Here is a 20,625-nt window from a genome sequence, read left to right on the forward strand (position 1 = left end):
ATCAGTATTTTTTTCTTTTTTTTTCACTTGACCAATGCTGAATTAAAACAGTTCAAAAGCCATCCAATATCAGACGTAGTTATCACTGCACGGATTATTATGTTATGGTCATATTATTCAATTTTTATTTTTCTATGATAAGAAGGATAACTCTGGAAACCATCAGTGCGTATTGATTTTTTATCATTATTTTATGTGTACGTGTAGGTAGCACGGTAGTATTTGCATTCCAGTATTTAGGTTGCTCTTTTGTGTACCCTACCTAAGTCAATGTATCTGAACAGTGTGATTGGACAAAAAATATCGTATCAACTGAACATACTTTCCCAAACTGAGGGATGAATCAGGTGTAGAAAAATATGAAATAATTTTACATATAGATGAAAATGAATTTTTGAGATATTTTTTAAATTTTGTATTCACTGCACGATAAAAGACATAAAAGCACTAGTGGCCTTAGATTTTTAAAAATAGCAAAATAAGTAAACGGTCATGATACACATTCAAATTCATTTCTGAATAGTAACATGAAAGTTCTTCAGTTTACTGTGAATGTAGAATTTTTTGCAGTGTTAGAAAGTGGTGAAAATTCTAAAAAGGCTATCATTATCCCTTATGGGCCAGGAAATACTACCGTGCCACCTTAAGGGGGATATTTCTGTTTACACTAAATCAATAAAGGATTTTTTTTACCTATGCAATTTATATAATATAGTCGCATGTACATATTTATATTTAGAGACAAACGTTTAATTTTATGAAAAGTGGCGTCAATTTTTTTCCGCATGAACATTTCTTTTCGATCATTGTTGATTCATTTATTCATGTACATAGCTGTCAACCTTTCGTGTAAATTGATACGTGTATAAACATATGACCTAAGAATACATTATTGTGTTGTAGTTCATCTTCCGTATAAACGATAGACTTGAACGAACATGATTTCAATACATTTTACTTCAGTAAACCAATAACAAGTATATAAATACATGTATATTTATGTATTTATAAATCACTAAAGATGTCAAGGTAAGATATTTATATTTACATTTACTCGGCAGCAATATAACAGATAAACTTGTCCCAATTAAGGAGCTTGTAATTCAGTGGTTTTTGTTGCTGTATATATCATATTTCTTTTTCGTTGTTTTGTACAATTCCGACTGTTAGTTGTATCGTTTGAATGGTTTACATTTGTCCTTTCGTGGCCTTTTATAGCTTGCAATGCGGCATGAGTTTTGCTCATTGTTGAAGGCTGTATGTTGACCTATAGTTGCTAACTTCTATACATCACTTGGTCTCTAAGAGATAGTTGTCGCATTGGTAATCATACCCCTTATTTTATTTAGGATGTAAACAAGTATAACGTTGATGTAACGATACGGTCTTAAACAGCAATGAAAACATTATTGGAAGCTATAAAAGGCGCCAAATGACGAAAAGTGAATACATCTTAGAGGAAACCAACAAACCTGCACGAAGCTATTCAAAATGTTTTTGTTTATTATTTATTGTTTCCCCTTTTGTTTAGGGGGAAATTTTAAAGACAATATATACATAGTATCTATAATTACTCGGCTGTATTCTTGAACCGATCTCCGTCAATAATTGTTTGTTATGTATTCAAATATTTCTATTAGTTACACAGAAAACTATGAATATTTATAATAACATGAAAGAACCCGCCAAAACCGCAACCATTCTCCTTTTAAAATATGTTTTGTAAGTAGTCAGATCCTGTGATATAAGAAATTATATAACGGCGGATTGGTTACTGTTTATTTTCTAACATACAGACGTCACTTCAATAATAAGCTATCAATACACGTGAATTATCTAACCGTATAACCTAATATTCCAACGTTTTAGAGCTTTCATATCATTTATATGCAAAAAGAAGATACCAAGGAGGTACTTAAAGTTAAACGAACATAATTCAGTAGACAGACAACACCATAACTAACAAATAAAAGATAACAGTGGAAGAACACTTCACAGAAAAACTAGGGATTGAGGAACAAAAACTCTGTGTGAACTCAGGTGCTCCGGATAGCACGGGTTGGTCAATTCTGCAATAAATCAATTGCTGTACGTCGCTACTTCACGTTTCGGCTTCATCCTGCAATCAAAAAGCAATACACTGTTCAAATTTATTGTTATTTCTGCATATACATATTGGACATTTTAGATTGAAAGTCTTTCCCCTGGTCAAATATAAGGACTTTACGCTTGCTCCCTGGCCTTGTAATGAGGAAAATCCTGGGAAACACCTACAGCTATTGAAGGAATTTGATTCAAGGAGCAGTGATATAATGTTAGGTACTTCACCAAAATCAGGTAACAATTGTTATATACAACACAAAACATAAAGTTAATAAGGGATCGCACAACACAAAGCATGGAATTAAATAACGGACGGGAAAATACTATACGTAACAAATGTTGTCTCTTATAAAGAAAGAATATTGCAATCTAATTGGTTAATTACCCGGGTGTAAATAACAGCCCATCCCAGTTCATCTATATGTAATAGGAGCAGGTCCCAGTACACGGTGGGGTTCGGTAAGGACAAGTCCTGGACCGCGTAGTGGAGTACCCTTCCTGGTTCGTATATCTCGGATGCTTGTAGGATTGGAAAACAAAGATATTTAGAGTACAACTTTTATTATAATAAAGTACAAAATTGAATCAGCATCAAATATCAAACAAATTCTACTTATTTATTTTATTTGTCTTACTTTAAACAAGGATTCGTGTGACAGTTTACCTACCGTGAGTATTCTATAAAAAATCCTAACAAAAATTATACTTACACACATGAGGCTATAAGCTACAAAATTGCGCAAGTTTGAATACCAATTTTAATTAGATTGAAACATTCCTCTCTGGTATTAAATTAAGTAAACGGTATCAAAAACTAGAATTGAAAACAATTCCCTCGGGTAACATACCTGTCGCATTTCGACACGAACCCCTGAAAAAGAGAAATGTACGGACTTATAGAATAGAAAAAGTCTGACCTTTTAAACTTAAATGAACCCTTTACAGTTCACAGGTTTTAACTTCGTAAAATATCTAGCTTTTATGATACCAAAATAACTATCTACTCGAAAGACTACCAATAATTTTAACATATCATGCCCGGATTGACTAAAATACTAAAAGTTCGCGCTTCTGCACGAGCTAATTCCCACTTCTGTTTTGACGGTAAAATCCGCTGAGAATAAAATGAATGAAAACTTAAAGGCTTTGAACAAATATGGACCTAAAATCCTGATATTAATGAAAGGAGATAAAAAAATAAACACAGGTAGGAATTCTAAGAAAATTCTGTTAACTTCGAGCTCAGAAACTTAGTCAAATTCATATTTATTACAAAAACTATATCGATGGCAAAACCACAACTGTCAAATAAATATATAGCTATTTACACCCGGGGACACAATTTTGCCAACTTTTCCCAAAAATGGAATTTTGCAAATCTTGCCTAAAAGTTACAAAAATAATTTAATTTTGGCAAAATATGCCAAAATTCTCCCCAAAATATCTTTTCTAAAATAAAAAAAAGAAATTAAAGTAATATTTGATCAACCACAGCAACATAGAAAGATCGTAGGAATTTTCAATTCAACACACCGGTATAAAAACGAGAAAGGGAACACTGGAACACTTCATAAGAAAATACTTCGTTAACTCGGTGTCATCGGAGTGTAGGAATTTTTATTTACCCAACATTTTATTGCTTACATACTAGTACTCCAAAATCTCAGCATTTTCTGTTTATATATATATACAAATTAGAAGATGTGGTATGATTGCCAATGAGACAACTCTACACAAGAGACCAAATGACACAGAAATTAACAACTATAGGTCACCGCATGGCCTTCAATAGTGACCACATAGTCAGCTATAAAAGGCCCAGAAATGACAAATATAAAACAATTCAAACGAGAAAAACTAACGGCCTAATTTATGCAAAAAATAATGAACGAAAACAAATATGATACACAGCAACAAACGACAACCACTGAATTACAGGCTCCTGACTTGCGACAGGCACATACAGAATGTGGCGGGGTTCAACTAGTTTGAAGGCGCCAACCCCATCCACCCCCCCTCCTTTTCCCTCATAAGAACTAACTATAAAAATCAGTTCAAAAAGGCTCAACCCATCAGATGAATACACGCCCTTTTGTTAAAACGTTCCAGGTATTATATCGGATTTTCCAAATCTTTTGATATAAGCGTGCCTAATGAAAAATATACAAACAAACGAGCCTGTTTGCACGTAAATCGGTATAAAAATGCATTTATACCAGTAGGAACCTAACCAATTCGGACCTTTACCTTGTCCCTTTATACTGGTAACATTATATTTTAATTTAACGTTAGATGATATTTGCAGGCACCCACTGGTTGCATGAGATTATTTACATGTTATCACGACAGACAACAGAGTATTGTCCACAGCCGCTGTTCAGTACACACATGGATATGATGGCAGACTTCGACTCTCTGGAAAGTCAATCGGAGCCAAGAATACTTCACACTCACCTCCCATTTAGCTTCCTGCCAACGAAACACGTTGAAAATGGAAGAAAAATAGTTTTTGTCAGCCGAAATCCAAAGGATAGACATGTTTCTCTTTACAATTTTTTACTGGGAAAGATGGGAGTTCCTGAAGACTATAGTTGGAATGATTACTTTGTTGAAATGGTTTTACATGGTAAGGAATAGGTATATCACTTCGTGAAAGGCATAAACGCACGTACATTAACAAATACAGCAAATAGAAGATATATACGTAACTTGTCGTCGTGTATTTACTGGATATGTAAACAAGATATCATGACCAGAAATAAGTATTTAGAGGCAAATACTAAGACTTTTTATCATAAAATCTCCGAAAATTGGAAACCGGAAAATTTGTTACATTACATTGGATATAATTATATATACGGATACTGACAAAATGTGATGACAAGATATCACCGTTTTGCAAAACTGAGATTTTCTAATCATGAAAACATTTATGTACGTTTCGGCAATAAAGTTTTTCGACATATTGTAGGTATTTCTTTGGGCACCAACTGTGCCCCTTTAATAGCAGACTTGTACTGTTATGAATCACAGTTTATGGCCAAACTCAGTAAAGGCCCGTCTAAATTCCATTTAATTTATAAATTCAACAACACTTACCGTTATCTTGATGATATGTTTTCGTTAAATAATCAATTTATTAGTGTTAATTTTCCTTTTTTTAGACGGCGATGTTTCTTTGGCACCGTCATATGGTGTTTATATATCCCAAACTCGTTCGCTATGCCCGTGTCTGTAGTGACGTTTTTATATTTCAATGAGCGTAATTTATGTATTACTAGTTAAATATTAAGTCAGGGATTTCGTTACCACAAATTACTTAAAATCATTACTAAATTCTTCAATAGATACAAAGATTTGGTTTTCAAGTTTGTCTGTATTTGTAAAAACTTATTTCAGATTTTACGGTAATGTTGTTTACCGAGCCCGGAAATTTAAATACGATCCGGGTAAACTTGTCAATCCTTTAAATAAACGTATTCTAAAAGGTTACCTATTCAACACTGTAATAAGATCTTTGAATATTGTTTTTATTGGTATAAATATGGAATTTGTTTTCAGTAAATTAAAACCATGCTAAATAGTATACATTTTCACGGTACTTCATGTATAAATACCCTGCCAGGTCTGGTATGTGTTTTTGTTACTAGTGAATTTTTGTCTGCTTTGTATCGATCCGATGAGTTATGCCATTTTCAACAGATTTTTATAGTTTGTTCTTATGTTGTACTGTAACACCACTTGTCCCATGTTAGGGGAGGGTTGAGCGCTCACAAACATGTTAAACCCCGCCACATTCTTTATGTGCCTGTCCCAAGTCAGGAGTTCAGTGGTTGTCGGTGGTTCATGTCTGTCATATTTGTTTTTCGTAGATCGTTTTGTTATAAATTAGGCCGTTCTCAATTGAATTTGATATTTTTTATGTCGGGGCCTTTTATAGGCGACTAAACGGTATGGGTTTTTTTCTTTGTTGAAGGCCGTACAGTTGCCTATAATTGCGTAAATCCACTTCATTTGAACTTGGTTGGATAGCTGTTTCATTGTCAAAGAAAAGAGGGACGAAAGATACCAGAAGGACAGTCAAACTCATAGATCGAAAACAAACTGACAACGCCATGGCCAAAAATAAAAAGACAAACAGACGATTAATAGTACAGATGACACAACATAGAAAACTAAAGACTAAGCAACACGAACCCCACTAAAAACTGGGGGTGATCTCAGGTGCTCCGGAAGGGTAAGCAGATCCTGCTCCACATGTGGCACCCGTCGTGTTGCTTATGTTATTACAAATCCGGTAAATAGTCTAATTCGGTAAGTCACATTCGTGAAAAGGGAAGGGTATTGTAGTTACGACATAAGGAACATATCCGATATCATCTGTGAAACGGTTATTCCATAACGGTCAACCAACTCGTGATGGCGTCCGTAAAATTTACGAAGGGATGATTTCAACTTCGCCATTTGGAACTCTTGGTTTAATAGCTTCCTTGTGAGCAGCAATCCTCTATCAAGGGAATCATGATAGGAAATACAAGCCCGGGAATATCGTATCAATTGGGAGATATATACTCCGTATGCAGGCGATCATACCACATCTCTTTATTTCTATAATGTGTAAATGTAATGCAAATTATGATTTTTTGCCAATATTTTCAAAATATATACTGAATAAGTTGAAATATTTAAAATCTCTAATGACAAACTTTATTTATGATATATATCTAAGTCCAAAATTTCCTATTAAAAAAATCATCCAAAACTGGAAAGTAAATAAAAGTATATATCGTGATCCTGTCGAAACATCTGTCAAAGACATTTAAAAGGTATGGATAGAATTAATATCTTCGCCAAAATTTAAGTACATAGTATCGACATAATGTAGGACCAATAGTTTTCATAACTGTATAGGAAAAAACAAAAGCAATGATAAAAACAATTTTCACAGATCTAACTATACAGTGTTAAATTGATAACATTTAAGAACTATTATACTGAAATTAAATAATTCGAGTTGTCGATGATATAAAACGATATCCAATTCTCACTCGTTATGAAACCTATAAATCATTACCGTCAAGTACCCGTTAATTTTCTTTTTAAAACCAAACTTTTAACGGAGACGTTAAATAGCGGGTGTTTTTTGAATACACATCCGAATTAACGGAAAATTAACAGGGATATTAACGGGTCCGTTTTTCAACGGATGATTTGTGAATAATCTCCCGGATATCTTAATTTTTCTATATTTTTCGTACTATTAAGTAAAATACAAGGAAGATTTCCTCAACATTGGTGGTTCATAGTGTTAGCCCATTCGTTATATGTTCAACCATGTTCAATCCTGCCCTTTGACTACTGAAATATATCCAGTATTTATATTGATTTTAATATTCAGTATAAATTATGCAATGTTTAGTAATACTGACATATGCAATGGACACTTTATACATTTAAGACACGCTGTGTACAGGATGGTTCAACTATACAAAGGAATTCATTGAAGCTGTTGAAAAAAATCCTGCAAACATTATTCATCTAATGTATGAAGATATATTGAAGGTAACATTTTTGTACATTGTACAACGGGCATGTATCATATTTCTGCACCAAAAAAATTAAAAGAACAGCAACAACAAAACATAATTATATAATAATTTATTGTATTTAATACAATATAAAATATGAATGAAATTTATTACTTTCTTTCAAGTTACAGATTTTTTTTAAACCGTGTTTACGAAAAAAAAGAAATCTTCAATTTTTATTAATCTCAATGAGATTATGACATATGTATTTTGTAGTCATACAGTATGTCTGCCATGATTAATCATTACATTCATAAGTTACTCTCAAATAAAATTTTGAAAATAAAATTTGTTTTTATATTGCGCCGTCATATGTTTTTTTTTTCTCTCTTTTAGAACCCAACTGAAGTAATAACACGACTTGCTGAATTTTTAGAAATACCTTATAACGAAAATCTAGTCGCAGGTGTAGTTGACAAGTGCTCGTTTCACAAATTAAAGGAAAATAAGGTTATGCCTTTTAGGGTAAAAGGTCAACCGTCATCATTATTTAGACAAGGTAAATTAGACGTCATCAAACATTAAACCTGACAATGGATGAATAACATGTAAAAGATACTGATATAAAAAAAATAAGAAGTGGTATGATCGTCTATGAACCAAAGACAAAATGACAAAGGCGTCAACACAGTTCACCGTATGGCCTTGAACAAAGATCAAAACCCATACCGTATAGTAAGCTATAAAAGGTAAAGGGATGACACAATATGAAACAATTCAAAAACCGACAGATAAAAGTTACAACAATAAACGTAAAATAGACAACTTAATCCACAAACATAACAAATACGAAGCCATGAGACAGGTGTATACTGTAACGGACAAACAGAAATGACGGATACGAACAGTGATAAAGGCGTCATGGGAGACGTTTACTGAAAAAACTAGAAAATGACGTAAACGAACACTGATTAAGGCGTCATGGGAGACGTGTACTAAAAAACTAGAAAATGACGGATACGAACACTGATAAAGGCGTCATGGGAGTCGTGTACTGAAAAACTAGAAAATGACGGATACGAACACTGATAAAGGCGTCATGGGAGACGTGTACTGAAAAACTAGAAAATGACTGATACGAACACTGATAATAGCGTCATGGGAAACGTGTACTGACAAACAAGAAAATGACAGACACGAACACTGATAAAGGCGTCATTGGAGACGTGTAACGAAAAGCTAGAAAATGACGGATACGAACATTTACAAATACTAAGCCATGGTCCATGTACATGTGTACGGACAAACTAAAAACAACGGATACACGAACACTTACAATGACAAAGCTATAGAACATTTAAAGTTGTACGGACAAACTAAAAACGACGAATATACGAACACTCATAAGGACAAAGCTATAAGACATTTAAAGTTGTACGGACAAACTAAAAATGACGGATATACGAACACTCACAAGGACAAAGCTATGGGACATTTAAAGTTGTACGGACAAACTAAAAACGACGGATATACGAACACTTACAAGGACAAAGCTATAAGACATTTCAAGTTGTACGGACAAACTAGAAACGACGGATATACGAACACTCACAAGGACAAAGCTATGGGACGGATACGAACATTTGCATTTTAAAATCAAACATTTGGTTAAATGAACTCGAATCAAAACCAGAAGTGATACTAGGTTTATCTGAAGGGTGAAAGCATCCTGCTTTTCATATAAAGCCAATAAAATGAGGGTGAACAAAAATAATAAATATGATGTAAAGGGGAATAATCTACCATCAATAATGGCATTCTCATTTATGGGTGATGGAACCTTTCTTCATAGTAACTTTAACTATCTATTTAATAATGGAACATCATCCAAACAAAACACTTGTTATCAGAATTCCTAAAAAAAATATATATATATAAATAGATAATTACAGTTAACACCTGATATGGAATACAAAATACACATATTTTCATTGTGTCAAAAAATTCTTGCATCATCTACAAAATGTAATATTAATTAACCAATCAGCTAATGTACAGTTTATAAAACTGACCAAGGGTCTGTTAGTATACACCGTGGTCCGCTTTTAATGTGAAGTTTTCATTGAAAAATTGAATATTGAAAGAATTGTATAAGGAACATAATTTTTATATTTATTTTGCTTGGTCCAATGCATGTCTAAATTATTATTTTTTTTTTCATGTCCAGGAAAAACTGGAGACTGGAAGAACTGGTTTACTGTTGCTCAAAATGACCAGTTTGATGCCATATACAGAAATGAAATGAAAGACGTCAACATCAGCTTTAGCTATGAATAAATCAGAAAGAGCAATGATCGTGCATAAATATTTTTGATCGATATATACGTTTCTCATTGTTCACATGTTTTTTGTATGTTATGATAAACTGATGTTTTATTTGAAAAAAAAATCAATAGATAAAAATTGGAAATTTACAATAAAAAACAAATATCTGTACAGTTTTTTTATTAGCGTTATTCTTATTGAAGGTTTATTATATTTTATTTTTTAACCGGGTTTTCCTACATATTTTGGTTTTTATAGCCGGTGTGTTTGTCAGGAGTTATGACCCTTGATAGCTTTAACAATGAAACTTATAACTGTAATGAAAACCCGGCTGACTATTGTTTTGACAGCCTGTTGTTTATTTAATTAAGTATCAGATGTTCTGTTTTAGAATAATAATAGTTGTACTGCGTACCTTTTCGAAGCAGAATTATACCAACTTTTCATAAGACAAAAAGAAATAATATTAGCATTTAATATTTTCATTTCACTTTCGGATACAAATAAATCAAGGTTTTCCTTTCAACCATTATTATATTTCCTTTGAGAGTGTGATGTTTTACTTTAAATATAACGGCGTGTGAGTATTGTAATGTTCTCACTCCCATTTCTAACTTTTGGTTAATTGGATATAAAATTGTTGATCCTAAATTTTTGACTTAGAAATAGAAAATTATGTCGGAATCCAATTTATGGACTTGAAACTCAAGGGCAACTTGAATTTTGAATAAACAAGAACCTTATATGATAAACAACCCTTGACTTTAATATTATGCCTTTAAACGCTACCACAGTGACAACAACCCTTGCCTCTAGAGGAGCCGGGCAGGTAGGCCGCATTACACTTGGTTCTTTTAAACATAACCTTTGCTTCGGTCGTGATATGTGACAATTTGACCACCTAGTGATACATTTCAATACTTCCGGTCTACTTGATTAATAATTGTTTTCTATTAAACGGTCAACTGGAATATCACATTTATCGTTATTACATTATATATTTTTTTTTCTTTAGATTAAGGAACCTTTATGAATTTGTCAATTTTGACAAATCATATTGTCTCGTATATGAGAGAAGTCAGTTTTTATTCTATGAGAGAAGTCAGTATTTATCCTATGAGAGAAGTCGGTATCTAACCTATATGAGAGAAGTCAGTATTTATCCTATTTGAGAGAAATCAGTATTTATCCTATGAGAAAAGTCAGCGCCAGTAAGCAGAGAAAACTATAACACATGTGATCGTTAGAAAGGCACATTTAATAATGATCGTGAGGCGGTAAACAAAAAAGGAAAATAACCCATCAATAATCATACATGTATATGACACATGGAGTAAGGGAGATAATACAAATCAATACATGTAATCAATACAATACACTGGCGCAACTTCTTATCTCCTTTAAAGTCTCTCTCTCTCTCTCTCTTTACATCTAATATCCTCACAATTGTTAACTAATAATCTCTGTTATCGTAAGAACATATATGAAAATAAATGTGATCAATATGCATAAACTAAACACATAACTATCAATAAGAAACAAAATAATTCTGACATTTCTTTTCTCCTTTAAAGTCTTTTCTATATCTTCATCGAATGCAATCAAATGAATGTATATATATATTGTATAAGTAGTTAAACAAAAAGTACTGTGCATGCACATTGTAATAAACATAAAATGAGCAGTAAATAAAATACAGAAAGAAGTATGACGTATCTCTAAGTTAACAACCTAAGGACGAGTGAGCATTAAATTTAAAAGGCAATGAAATCTTTAAACCGCACTGGCGTTTTCAATTCGGAGCGCTTACGGAGAACGCGTTTATTATCTTGTTCATTGCTTGACTTACTATGTGTCAAGTCACGTTCGAGACTATTATCAGGTTGCCCAGTCGGCTCGTCCAAATTTTCAACATCGTCGATATTTTCGCAAATAAGAATAGGCGGGGGCTCCGCGCGAGCTGGTGGTAGGTCACAGATAGGCCCAGGAAGGCTATCTTCATCATAGTCATCACATTCAGACTCCTGATTGTATTCGTTCTGAGAATATCTTGGATTTCGGTGGACACTTATAGTGTTTAAAACTTTATAACATTCCGAAAGTTTTACTTTGTAGGACGAGGCGCGGAGTTGATTGCCTGAAAATTTTTTGATGAAACACCATTCGCCATCACGCGCTACAACAAGGTACCGATCTCTCGATTGGGTCTTTGACCTGTCGGTATAAAGGTAAACCAAATCCCCTATAGAAATATCAGGGATCGGACGTCCGGGTCGACTGCATTTAGATATTTCGCTAAATCCGTGATTTTTATTTCGGGCCTCGTGTTGTGCGCGAATAAGGTTCATGTCAGAAATTGGCAATTGTTCATGAGTAAACTGACTTCTTTGAGTCCATAGTTCGCGGGAGGACAATCCACGCTGGCGAAGCCTTGAATTAAGTCTCGTGGTAGCAATAACTAGTGTATTTTCAGATAGAGGAGAATTATCGCGTTCCTCACGAAGTAACTCGTCTTCAAGCTCAGCGATGGCTTTATCGGCAACTGGATTTTTGTTCTGATTTTTGACACGGCCAATTTCAATTGATATGTTGAGCTTCTTTAAATAGGAATCGCCACATAAAGGGCGAAAACCCGGGGCTGGGTCAACACGAACGACAACACTGGGACCGTTTAAAGGCTTTAAAGGTATCAATAAGTGTATTAGCCCATCTCGCAAGCTACCCAGTTTTTCGTCCTTGATAAAGCACGTACTAGTGTATGAAGTTACAGTTTCTCTGACGACCAGGATGAGTTGACGGTTGCGCTTAAGAACGTCGGCCACGTAAGATATGCCAACCAAGTCCGGTGGGTCTTCTGAAGACTGCTCGACGAGGCTCTTAGTGAACCGTTTTAAAGACGCGCATGTGTGACAGGAGTCACTAGCCTGTTCGGCCGCCTTTGGCATATCTAAAGAGTAAAAGTGACGTTTCAAGACAAGGTTTAATTGGTGTTTTGACGGATGGTCCAACCTAATATGTAGAGCGGTGACGAGTCCGTCAAGAACGCTACGTGGAACAATGATCAATTCGTTGGGTGGAGCAAGAGGATCACAACGCCGAACAACTAACAAACCGTCTTTGGCGATTGATGCAACATTTAGGTAACGTTTGACGTCTTTGATGTTTGTCAGTTTTTTGGAGGGCCGAGTGCCTTGTTTTAGATGAGCGTGAGTGCGCCTAAGATCAGGGCATTCTGATTGAATATTAATCCAGGCCGACCTGGTGATGAAAGGTAGGCGACATTCGTCATTGAGAACGTCTTGAATGCTTACGGCTCGTACGACAGAATCTTCGGTACGCGATATAAAGCAACAAACCTGACAATTAGGCTCTGTACATACGGGTGCGTTTCTGCTTGCAAAGTCGGATGGAATATTTGCACGACCAGATAAATGATTGACGCTGACCTGGTATCGGCTTACAACGGAAAGAAACGATGTGACACTCAGACTGGCCGAAAATTCACCACGACATAGTTTTTCAAAGCCCTGTACGCATGGTTTACTGTCTGTCAACACATTAGCTTGCAGTTTTGACTGAATAATAAAGGGACTGAAATGTTTGACACTAGCGGCAATGGAAAGCGCTTCGATTTCACACGGTAGCCACAACACCTGATGTTTACGCAACTTAGCACTGAAAAATCCTGCTAAGGACACTTTACCGTCACGGTTTATGTATAGGGTCGCTCCGATACCGCGTTTAGTGACAGATCCGTCTGTGACTATCCACTGTTGATCACTGCATTTAGGTAGCGTGATGGCTTTACGGGAGCTCAGAGACTTTTGGGCAAACTCGAAATGTTCTCTTAGCATGTCGGACCAAATAATTTTGTCAGCTGATTGCATACCACTTATTTTCTCTTCTAATGGGGCTATTAAGTTGGAACAATTCGGTATAACGCGGCTTAGCATCTTGTAAGCACCGATAAATGATCGAAGACCCCGCACAGTGTCTGGTACGGGACACGAGGCTAGTGTTGCTACTCTGTGTGTGCTAGCGGAAATTGAACCCTGTGACCAAATCCAACCTAGGATTGTTATCGATTTTGGGCAAATAACAGTTTTGCTAGGTGATAGACATATTCCTGATTTTTGTAGCGACTGAAGAACGCATTCCCAATTGTATAAAAGCTCCTCCGGGGTATTACCGCCACAAAATAAGTCATCTGCCAATTTAGCTACGCAACCCTTTTGTAAGAAATCCCCCACAATACGACACATTAGTTCTTCAAGAGCCGTTTCGGAACCAGGCATTCCCATCGCACAACGTGTATATACGCGAACCCCACGATAAGGGGTCGCGACTCCGCAATACTTCATCGAATCTTTTGCCAGGGGGATTTGGTAAAATGCGCTTGTAAGATCAGACTTGATTATATATTTCCACTGTGCGATCGTACGGAGTGTGGAATCCACGTCGGGCATAAGAGAGGGTTGCGGCTTACTATATCTGCCAACATCGGCAAATGCCGTTACAAGTCGGAAACCACCGGAAGCTTTTTTGACAAGAAATGAAGGGTTAATATACTCGACTGAAATTCCGACGTCTTCGGGTTTACGGAACACTCCTTTACTTTCCAATTCGTCAAATTTGTTTTGGAGTTCTACAAAATTATTTTTTGAATACTGTGGCATTCTACCTTTCCTTTGGGGAGGCTGGACAGGACCCATATTAACAGATGCTTCAAAGGGACCTATTGCCCCATTATACCCTTCAAAACTAGGACTAAAAACTTCACTGAACTTTCGCAGAAGTTCATTAAACTTGGTTTGGAGATCTGGACTAAGTAAATTATCTGGGTCTACAGAGACTTGTTTGAAAAAGTGGGAAGTATGTGTTGTGTCTATGTAGTTTGTTGTTTTTAGGTCACGGATATTGTCGGGAGCCTCTGGTGCGTTGTCTACGGTAGTCGTAAGTCGTACTCGACAGAAATGTTCATTTCGTTGTATGAATTGCGGTACTGACGTGTTATTCACGATGCGTATTTTGCCTGCGACAGACTGAGCAATTTGCGGACTGGGCCAATCTTTCGTACGAGAAGCGTCAGTGTGAGGCTCGATCGCGAGAATGCAATCCGATTCTATTTCCGACGGGATGTCGTATTCGCCGTAACATCCTGGCCAAACTACTGAACTTGCTGATGGAGCCCGGATAAGAAAGGCCTGTGTTCTACGTACGCGAGTATTACTAGAGTTAAGTTCCTCGTTTTGGCTACCATACATTACAGTTACCTTGTCGCGTATGTCGATTTTATGTTTGCTAGGGAAAATCGCGATGTCGTTCGATGACATGAAAGGGATACCGGCGAGTATATCAACGTCCAAGTCGTTCACTACTAGGGCCTCTAACTGTAACTCGATTCCGTCTCTCGAAAGTGTGAATTGACATTCACCAACTATATTTAACGGGGGTAACGCCGTCAGCTTGTAGAGCGGAATGGTTGCTTTTCTTGATTGTTACGCCGATGTAATCCGCGGAAGAAGCTTTTATCATACTCACCTCAGCACCCGTATCTAGTGTTAGCTCAAGCGGGAAATTTTTATAAAATGCCTTAAAGCAAGGGGACTGTTTAGTGCTCACGCGTCTTAAAGCAGATACAACTCTAAGCTTACTAGGACCTACATTATCATTTAAAAATGAGACTTGTTCATTATCAACATTGTCCTCAGACTCACTATCACCTACTTCTGTACAATAAGATTGCCTAACTCTGGACATATATTGTTTGTCTTCATCAGGTAAATATGTACAAGTACTTAAAAAATGTTGGGACGGACGACCTGCTTGCTTACATAAAACACAACACTTTATTTGACGACCAGTTCTTATACTACCTGTCTTCTTTGCACTTCTGTCAAAATGTTTGTCTTTTATTGACGCCCGTAAAACCTTGGCATCAGTGGCTGAATGAATTTCATCAAGTAAACTATCAAGTGCCTGTGAAATTTCAGGTTTCAAAGAAGCTAATGTTTTTGACCGTAATTCAGTTCCTTTTCTTGACATTCAGGAACCAACAACGGACTTCCGGCACCCATGGAACCGGAAGTAACGGACAATTACACTCGGGAAGTACTTGGACAGCCTCAAAAACAACAGCCGCAACATGGTGGACACGTTAGCAATTGTACAACGAACAACGCAGGTAGCAGTCTAAATTTAAATGACATCATTTCATGGCAAGACCCTCAAATTTATTTAAAATCCTTAAATAGCAGTGGATTTTCGGTTGTATATCATGATATTGTTGATTTTGTTCAATCTTCAGGGGTTTTTTATGAAGAAAAACTTATATCTAAGTCTGATTGTGGTCAATTAGTATTTGAATCAGGGCCCTCAAAGCCAAAGTTAGAAACTGTAACCATGTGCCAATGGTCAATGGCAAACCTAGCCATTTTGCACAAGTTATTGTGGTAGGGGTTATTGGACCAGGGACAAGTATTAGACTTTTTGTCCTATACCACCCAGCGTTTACCAGCTGATCACTTCCCATGATATGGTATCAGTATTCTTTTATGACAGGGAGTATCGACGGCTGCAGAGCATGCATGGGTTTAGGTGGGGCACTGATAAATGTATACCGCACATTCAGATGGTTTACTTGAAGCCTAGAGCGACCCGATACCCGCAGCAGGCCAATACCCAGCCAAAGGGATCGGGAGCTAGTACTAGAGGGGCCAGCAATTATGCGTCCCATACCTCCAGTGGTAAAGAGATTTGTGGGAAGTTTAACTCTAGATATGGCTGCACTCTTGCTTCTTGTAAGTTTGAGCATGCGTGTAGCATATTTGGATGTGGGCAGAAGCACTCTGCAGGTAGCCATCAGAGTTCAAATTAAAAAAAATAGATAATATACAGTAAAACCTTCGCGGGCTCTTGACTTGCATGTCTGGAATCAAAAACTGGCCAATGATTTTAATAGAGAATTCTTATTAAATGGAATTGAATTGGATTTAATATTATAGACTGTGACCAACTCCCGTCCGGCAATGTTTCTAAAAACCATCCGTCAGCCTCACCAAATAATCCTTTGTATGTAAAGGCCCATACTCAGGTTCTTAATGAGATAGAGTGTGGCAACTTCAAATTCACTTCTCCAGATCCATGCATAGTAAGTCCTATTGGGGTGATACCGAAGCAGGATAGAGGAATACGCCTCATTCATGATTGTAGCAGGCCAAAAGGCTCTTTTGAAAATTTTCTTGTATCTGAAATGGAACAGCAGCGTTTTCAAACCCTGGATGATGCCGCTAAGCTAGTAAAAAACAAAACAATTGTCTTATGAGTAAAGTGGACCTAAAGTCAGCGTCTTGACAAATATCCGGTTACATCAGTGTATTCGGATGCTTGTCAAGAAGGGGGTGGGGGTCACTTTGGGTCAGATTGGTTTTATGCAAAATGGGATGCAGATTTTGCTTTTACTAAGGACCTCCATAGTAATGAATTAGAGGCATTGTCTGTAGTCTTGTCTGAGATTCGCTGGGGTAAAACATGGCAAAATAAAAAAGTGAGTGTTTACTCTGACAACATGGCAACTGTAGGTTGCATCAATAGATGTACAACACGCAATAAGAGATACGGCATCTATTCTGGTTGTCAGCCTCATATAATTTTCAACTAATTGCTGTACATATCCCAGGTAAAAGGAATATTCTAACGGACCATATTTCCAGACTTCATGGCCCCATCTTATTTATATGTTTTATGCGTTGTTCTTTGCCTTCTCCTGTCTAACAAATCGTTATTTTTTCTTTTGCATAGGCATGCCAAGTACCAATAAAGTGCAAGCCATGGACATTATCGTAACCAATTTCCGGTATCACACCTTTGCAGAGTCTACAAAAAAGACTTACATGCTATATCTAAAAAGTTACTGTAGTTTTTGCAATGAGATAGGTATTCTCCCTTTTCCTTTGAGCCAAGTCAACTTAACGAGATATATTGCCCACTTAAGTATGTCTTCATGTCGCCTTAAATTTTCTTCTATCCAAAATTATTTATCAATCATATCCTTATTACATAAAGAAGCAGGCTTACCTTCCCTTTTGGACTCTCATTTAGTGCAAAGTGTCCTCAAAGGTACAAGAAGCGTCCTTGGAGATGCAAGCTGTTCCAAATTGCCCATAATACCCAAATTATTAATGGGAATTTTCTCAACTCTATGTTTAAAAAGTGCTTTTAATTCAACTTTTCTGAGCAGCGTGTTTAGTAGCTTTCTTCTCCTTTTTTCGTAAATCCAACCTTTTCGTACCCTCCTTGAATGATTTTGATGCTGACCTACATCTAAGAAGACAAGCAGTCTTTTTCTCTCATCACCGAGGGGTAATTCTTAAATTAAGAAAGACAAAAACTATTCAAAACAAGGAGCGACTTCTTGAAATTCCTTTGCCCAGAATTCCTGGTTCCCCTCTTTGCACAGCCCAAGCCCTTCTACTTTGCTTTAAGCTTACACCAAAATCCGCCCCCTTGTCTTCAGCATTTATGTATGTTTCACAAGGTAGATTAATTCCATTAACATATAGTAAATTTTTATCCAGACTAAAACATTCGTTGTCGCATATTGGTATCAATCCTGACCAATATTCTGGGCATAGTTTTCGCAGAGGGGGTGCCTCTTTTGCTCTGGAATGTGGCATTCCTACGGAGTTAATACAGTCTCGTGGAGACTGGAAAAGTGGTGCTTACAAACGCTATATCGACCCTTCACTTGACCATAGGCAAGTGGTTATGGATACTTTTGCAAAGCGTATTCAGGAAAAACTTTGATTATTTTTATATCTGTAATTTTATGTTTTATACATGTATGTATAATATCATTACGTGTGTTCTTTTTAATGTTGCTTATAATAACAACTTCAGATAGCATTTATACGGGTCTTGCCATGCACGGAAGTTTCTTATTACTATACTGCAAATCTGATATGGTATGGTTGAAATGGACACCTACATATTAAATTGTGACTTTCATATCTACTGAATTCATGGATTCTTGTGTTGGAATTATATGTACTTATGTTGGTACCGTTTATACAGACTGTGATTTTGTATGGTACGGATCAGACTACTTCTAATACATGTACTCTTGTGTGTTATTGAGCATTGTTTTTATTTGGTTTTTACCTAATATTTATAATTTTAGTTTTTTGTTTTCATTTTTGAATCCAATTTTAGTTTTTTTTTCTCCTACCCCTACTACAGGATTGGGATACTTTAATTGGAGAACCACAGTTTGACTTACACTTTCAGTTATTCATTTAAAAAAAATGTTTATCATGCAAAGGGTGAAGGTTTGGTACCATTAAAACGTTTAAACCCGCTGCATTTGTTTGCACCTGTCCTAAGTCAGGAATCTGATGTTCAGTAGTTGTCGTTTGTTGATGTGGTTCATAAGTGTTTCTCGTTTCTCGTTTTTTATATAGATTAGACCGTTGGTTTTCCCGTTTGAATGGTTTTACACTAGTAATTTTTTGGGGCCCTTTATAGCTTACTGTTCGGTGTGAGCCAAGGCTCCGTGTTGAAGACCGTACCGTGACCTATAATGGTTTACTTTTATAAATTTTGACTTGGATGGAGAGTTGTCTCATTGGCACTCATAACCACATCTTCTTATATCAATATACATTTGTACATGTATTGTATATTTCTTGCCTTTTTTTGAAATTTTAACAATGCTTAATAAACTGTGGTTAGTTTTTCCCAAACCTGTCTTTGTTTACATTTATATATTATTTCACCATTACTTTATGTTCTACTTGGTCACTGTATCCATGCCGGTTAGAGGTGTGGTGTATCCAACCTTGGATGTATAAGTTTAAGATACATCAAGTGTTGGCAGGGAGGCAAAGAAGAAGTAATGCTGTGTCCTGGCATTGATATATGCTCCTTTACATTGCATCTTATTATATCTACATATGTCATCGGGTGCTGCGTGGCCTAGGGTGGATGCCTGTAAAAGGGGGGTGGGGTCCTCTTAATGTATCCTAAGATTAATAACAGTAAATTCGAGTAAAATTTATGACTGTAGTTACATTTTGACACTTTCTTGAAAACTATTCCATATTTCATGTTCCTTTACTCTTGTAATATTAATATAGTCATGGAATGGTTGAATGTGGCATTTTTTCCAGTATTTACAGGTTTTTGAAAACTTCCAAAGAAGAAAATTATAGATAACTGACTTTTTTCTCTGAAACTTGGACTTATAAATTGCTATTATACATTGTATATTCTCAAACACCCTTTTGATAGATGGAATGATACAAGTCTTTGTTTTACTTTCTTTGTATCAATATTATTAGAAAGCATATGAAAATAAATTCAGTGTTTGTACATGTAGGTTTTTTATAGAACTGTTTTTAAATATAAATTTCACTCTAAAATTAGACTTCAATTAATTCAATTTAATTTATATACATAAAAAAAGTATCTAAAATAGAAAGTTTTTACTCTGGTGAACCAAAAATGTAACAAAGTTATTTAGACTGAAGAACTTATAGATTCTTTTTCACTTTGTATGCTGATCATATGGGAAAAAAAGAGTGATATTATACATTCTAACACAGTATCAATTGTGAAACAATAGTTCTCTCCTCTAGAAATTTTAGTTTTCAAGATGCGATATACATATTTT

The 20,625-nt window shown here is 35.8% G+C and overlaps 2 protein-coding genes across 2 annotated transcripts in view; one reads left to right on the top strand and one right to left on the bottom strand.

The window, feature by feature from the left end:
• LOC127719523 (collagen alpha-1(XII) chain-like) overlaps window positions 1–20,625 on the bottom strand; it is a 565,245-nt gene that overhangs the window by 392,854 nt on the left and 151,766 nt on the right. The gene's annotated exons all lie outside the window — the stretch shown is intronic.
• On the top strand, window positions 892–10,127 carry LOC127719532 (sulfotransferase 1B1-like). The gene is made up of 6 exons (XM_052225739.1): window positions 892–1,029; window positions 2,189–2,337; window positions 4,409–4,729; window positions 7,562–7,665; window positions 8,028–8,190; window positions 9,859–10,127. Exons 1-6 carry the CDS (start codon window positions 1,022–1,024, stop codon window positions 9,966–9,968), a joined length of 855 nt encoding a protein of 284 aa, XP_052081699.1. The 5' UTR covers window positions 892–1,021; the 3' UTR covers window positions 9,969–10,127.

This window comes from Mytilus californianus, unplaced genomic scaffold, assembly GCF_021869535.1.
Source record: "Mytilus californianus isolate M0D057914Y unplaced genomic scaffold, xbMytCali1.0.p SCAF_11, whole genome shotgun sequence".
Taxonomy (NCBI): Eukaryota; Metazoa; Mollusca; class Bivalvia; order Mytilida; family Mytilidae; genus Mytilus; species Mytilus californianus.

Bases quoted from the DNA above. Each gene is read 5' to 3' on its own strand.
- LOC127719532 (XM_052225739.1), top strand. The intron at 4,730-7,561 runs GTAAGGAATAGG...TATACATTTAAG, and splicing joins TGTTGAAATGGTTTTACATG to ACACGCTGTGTACAGGATGG. The intron at 8,191-9,858 runs GTAAATTAGACG...TTTCATGTCCAG, and splicing joins GTCATCATTATTTAGACAAG to GAAAAACTGGAGACTGGAAG.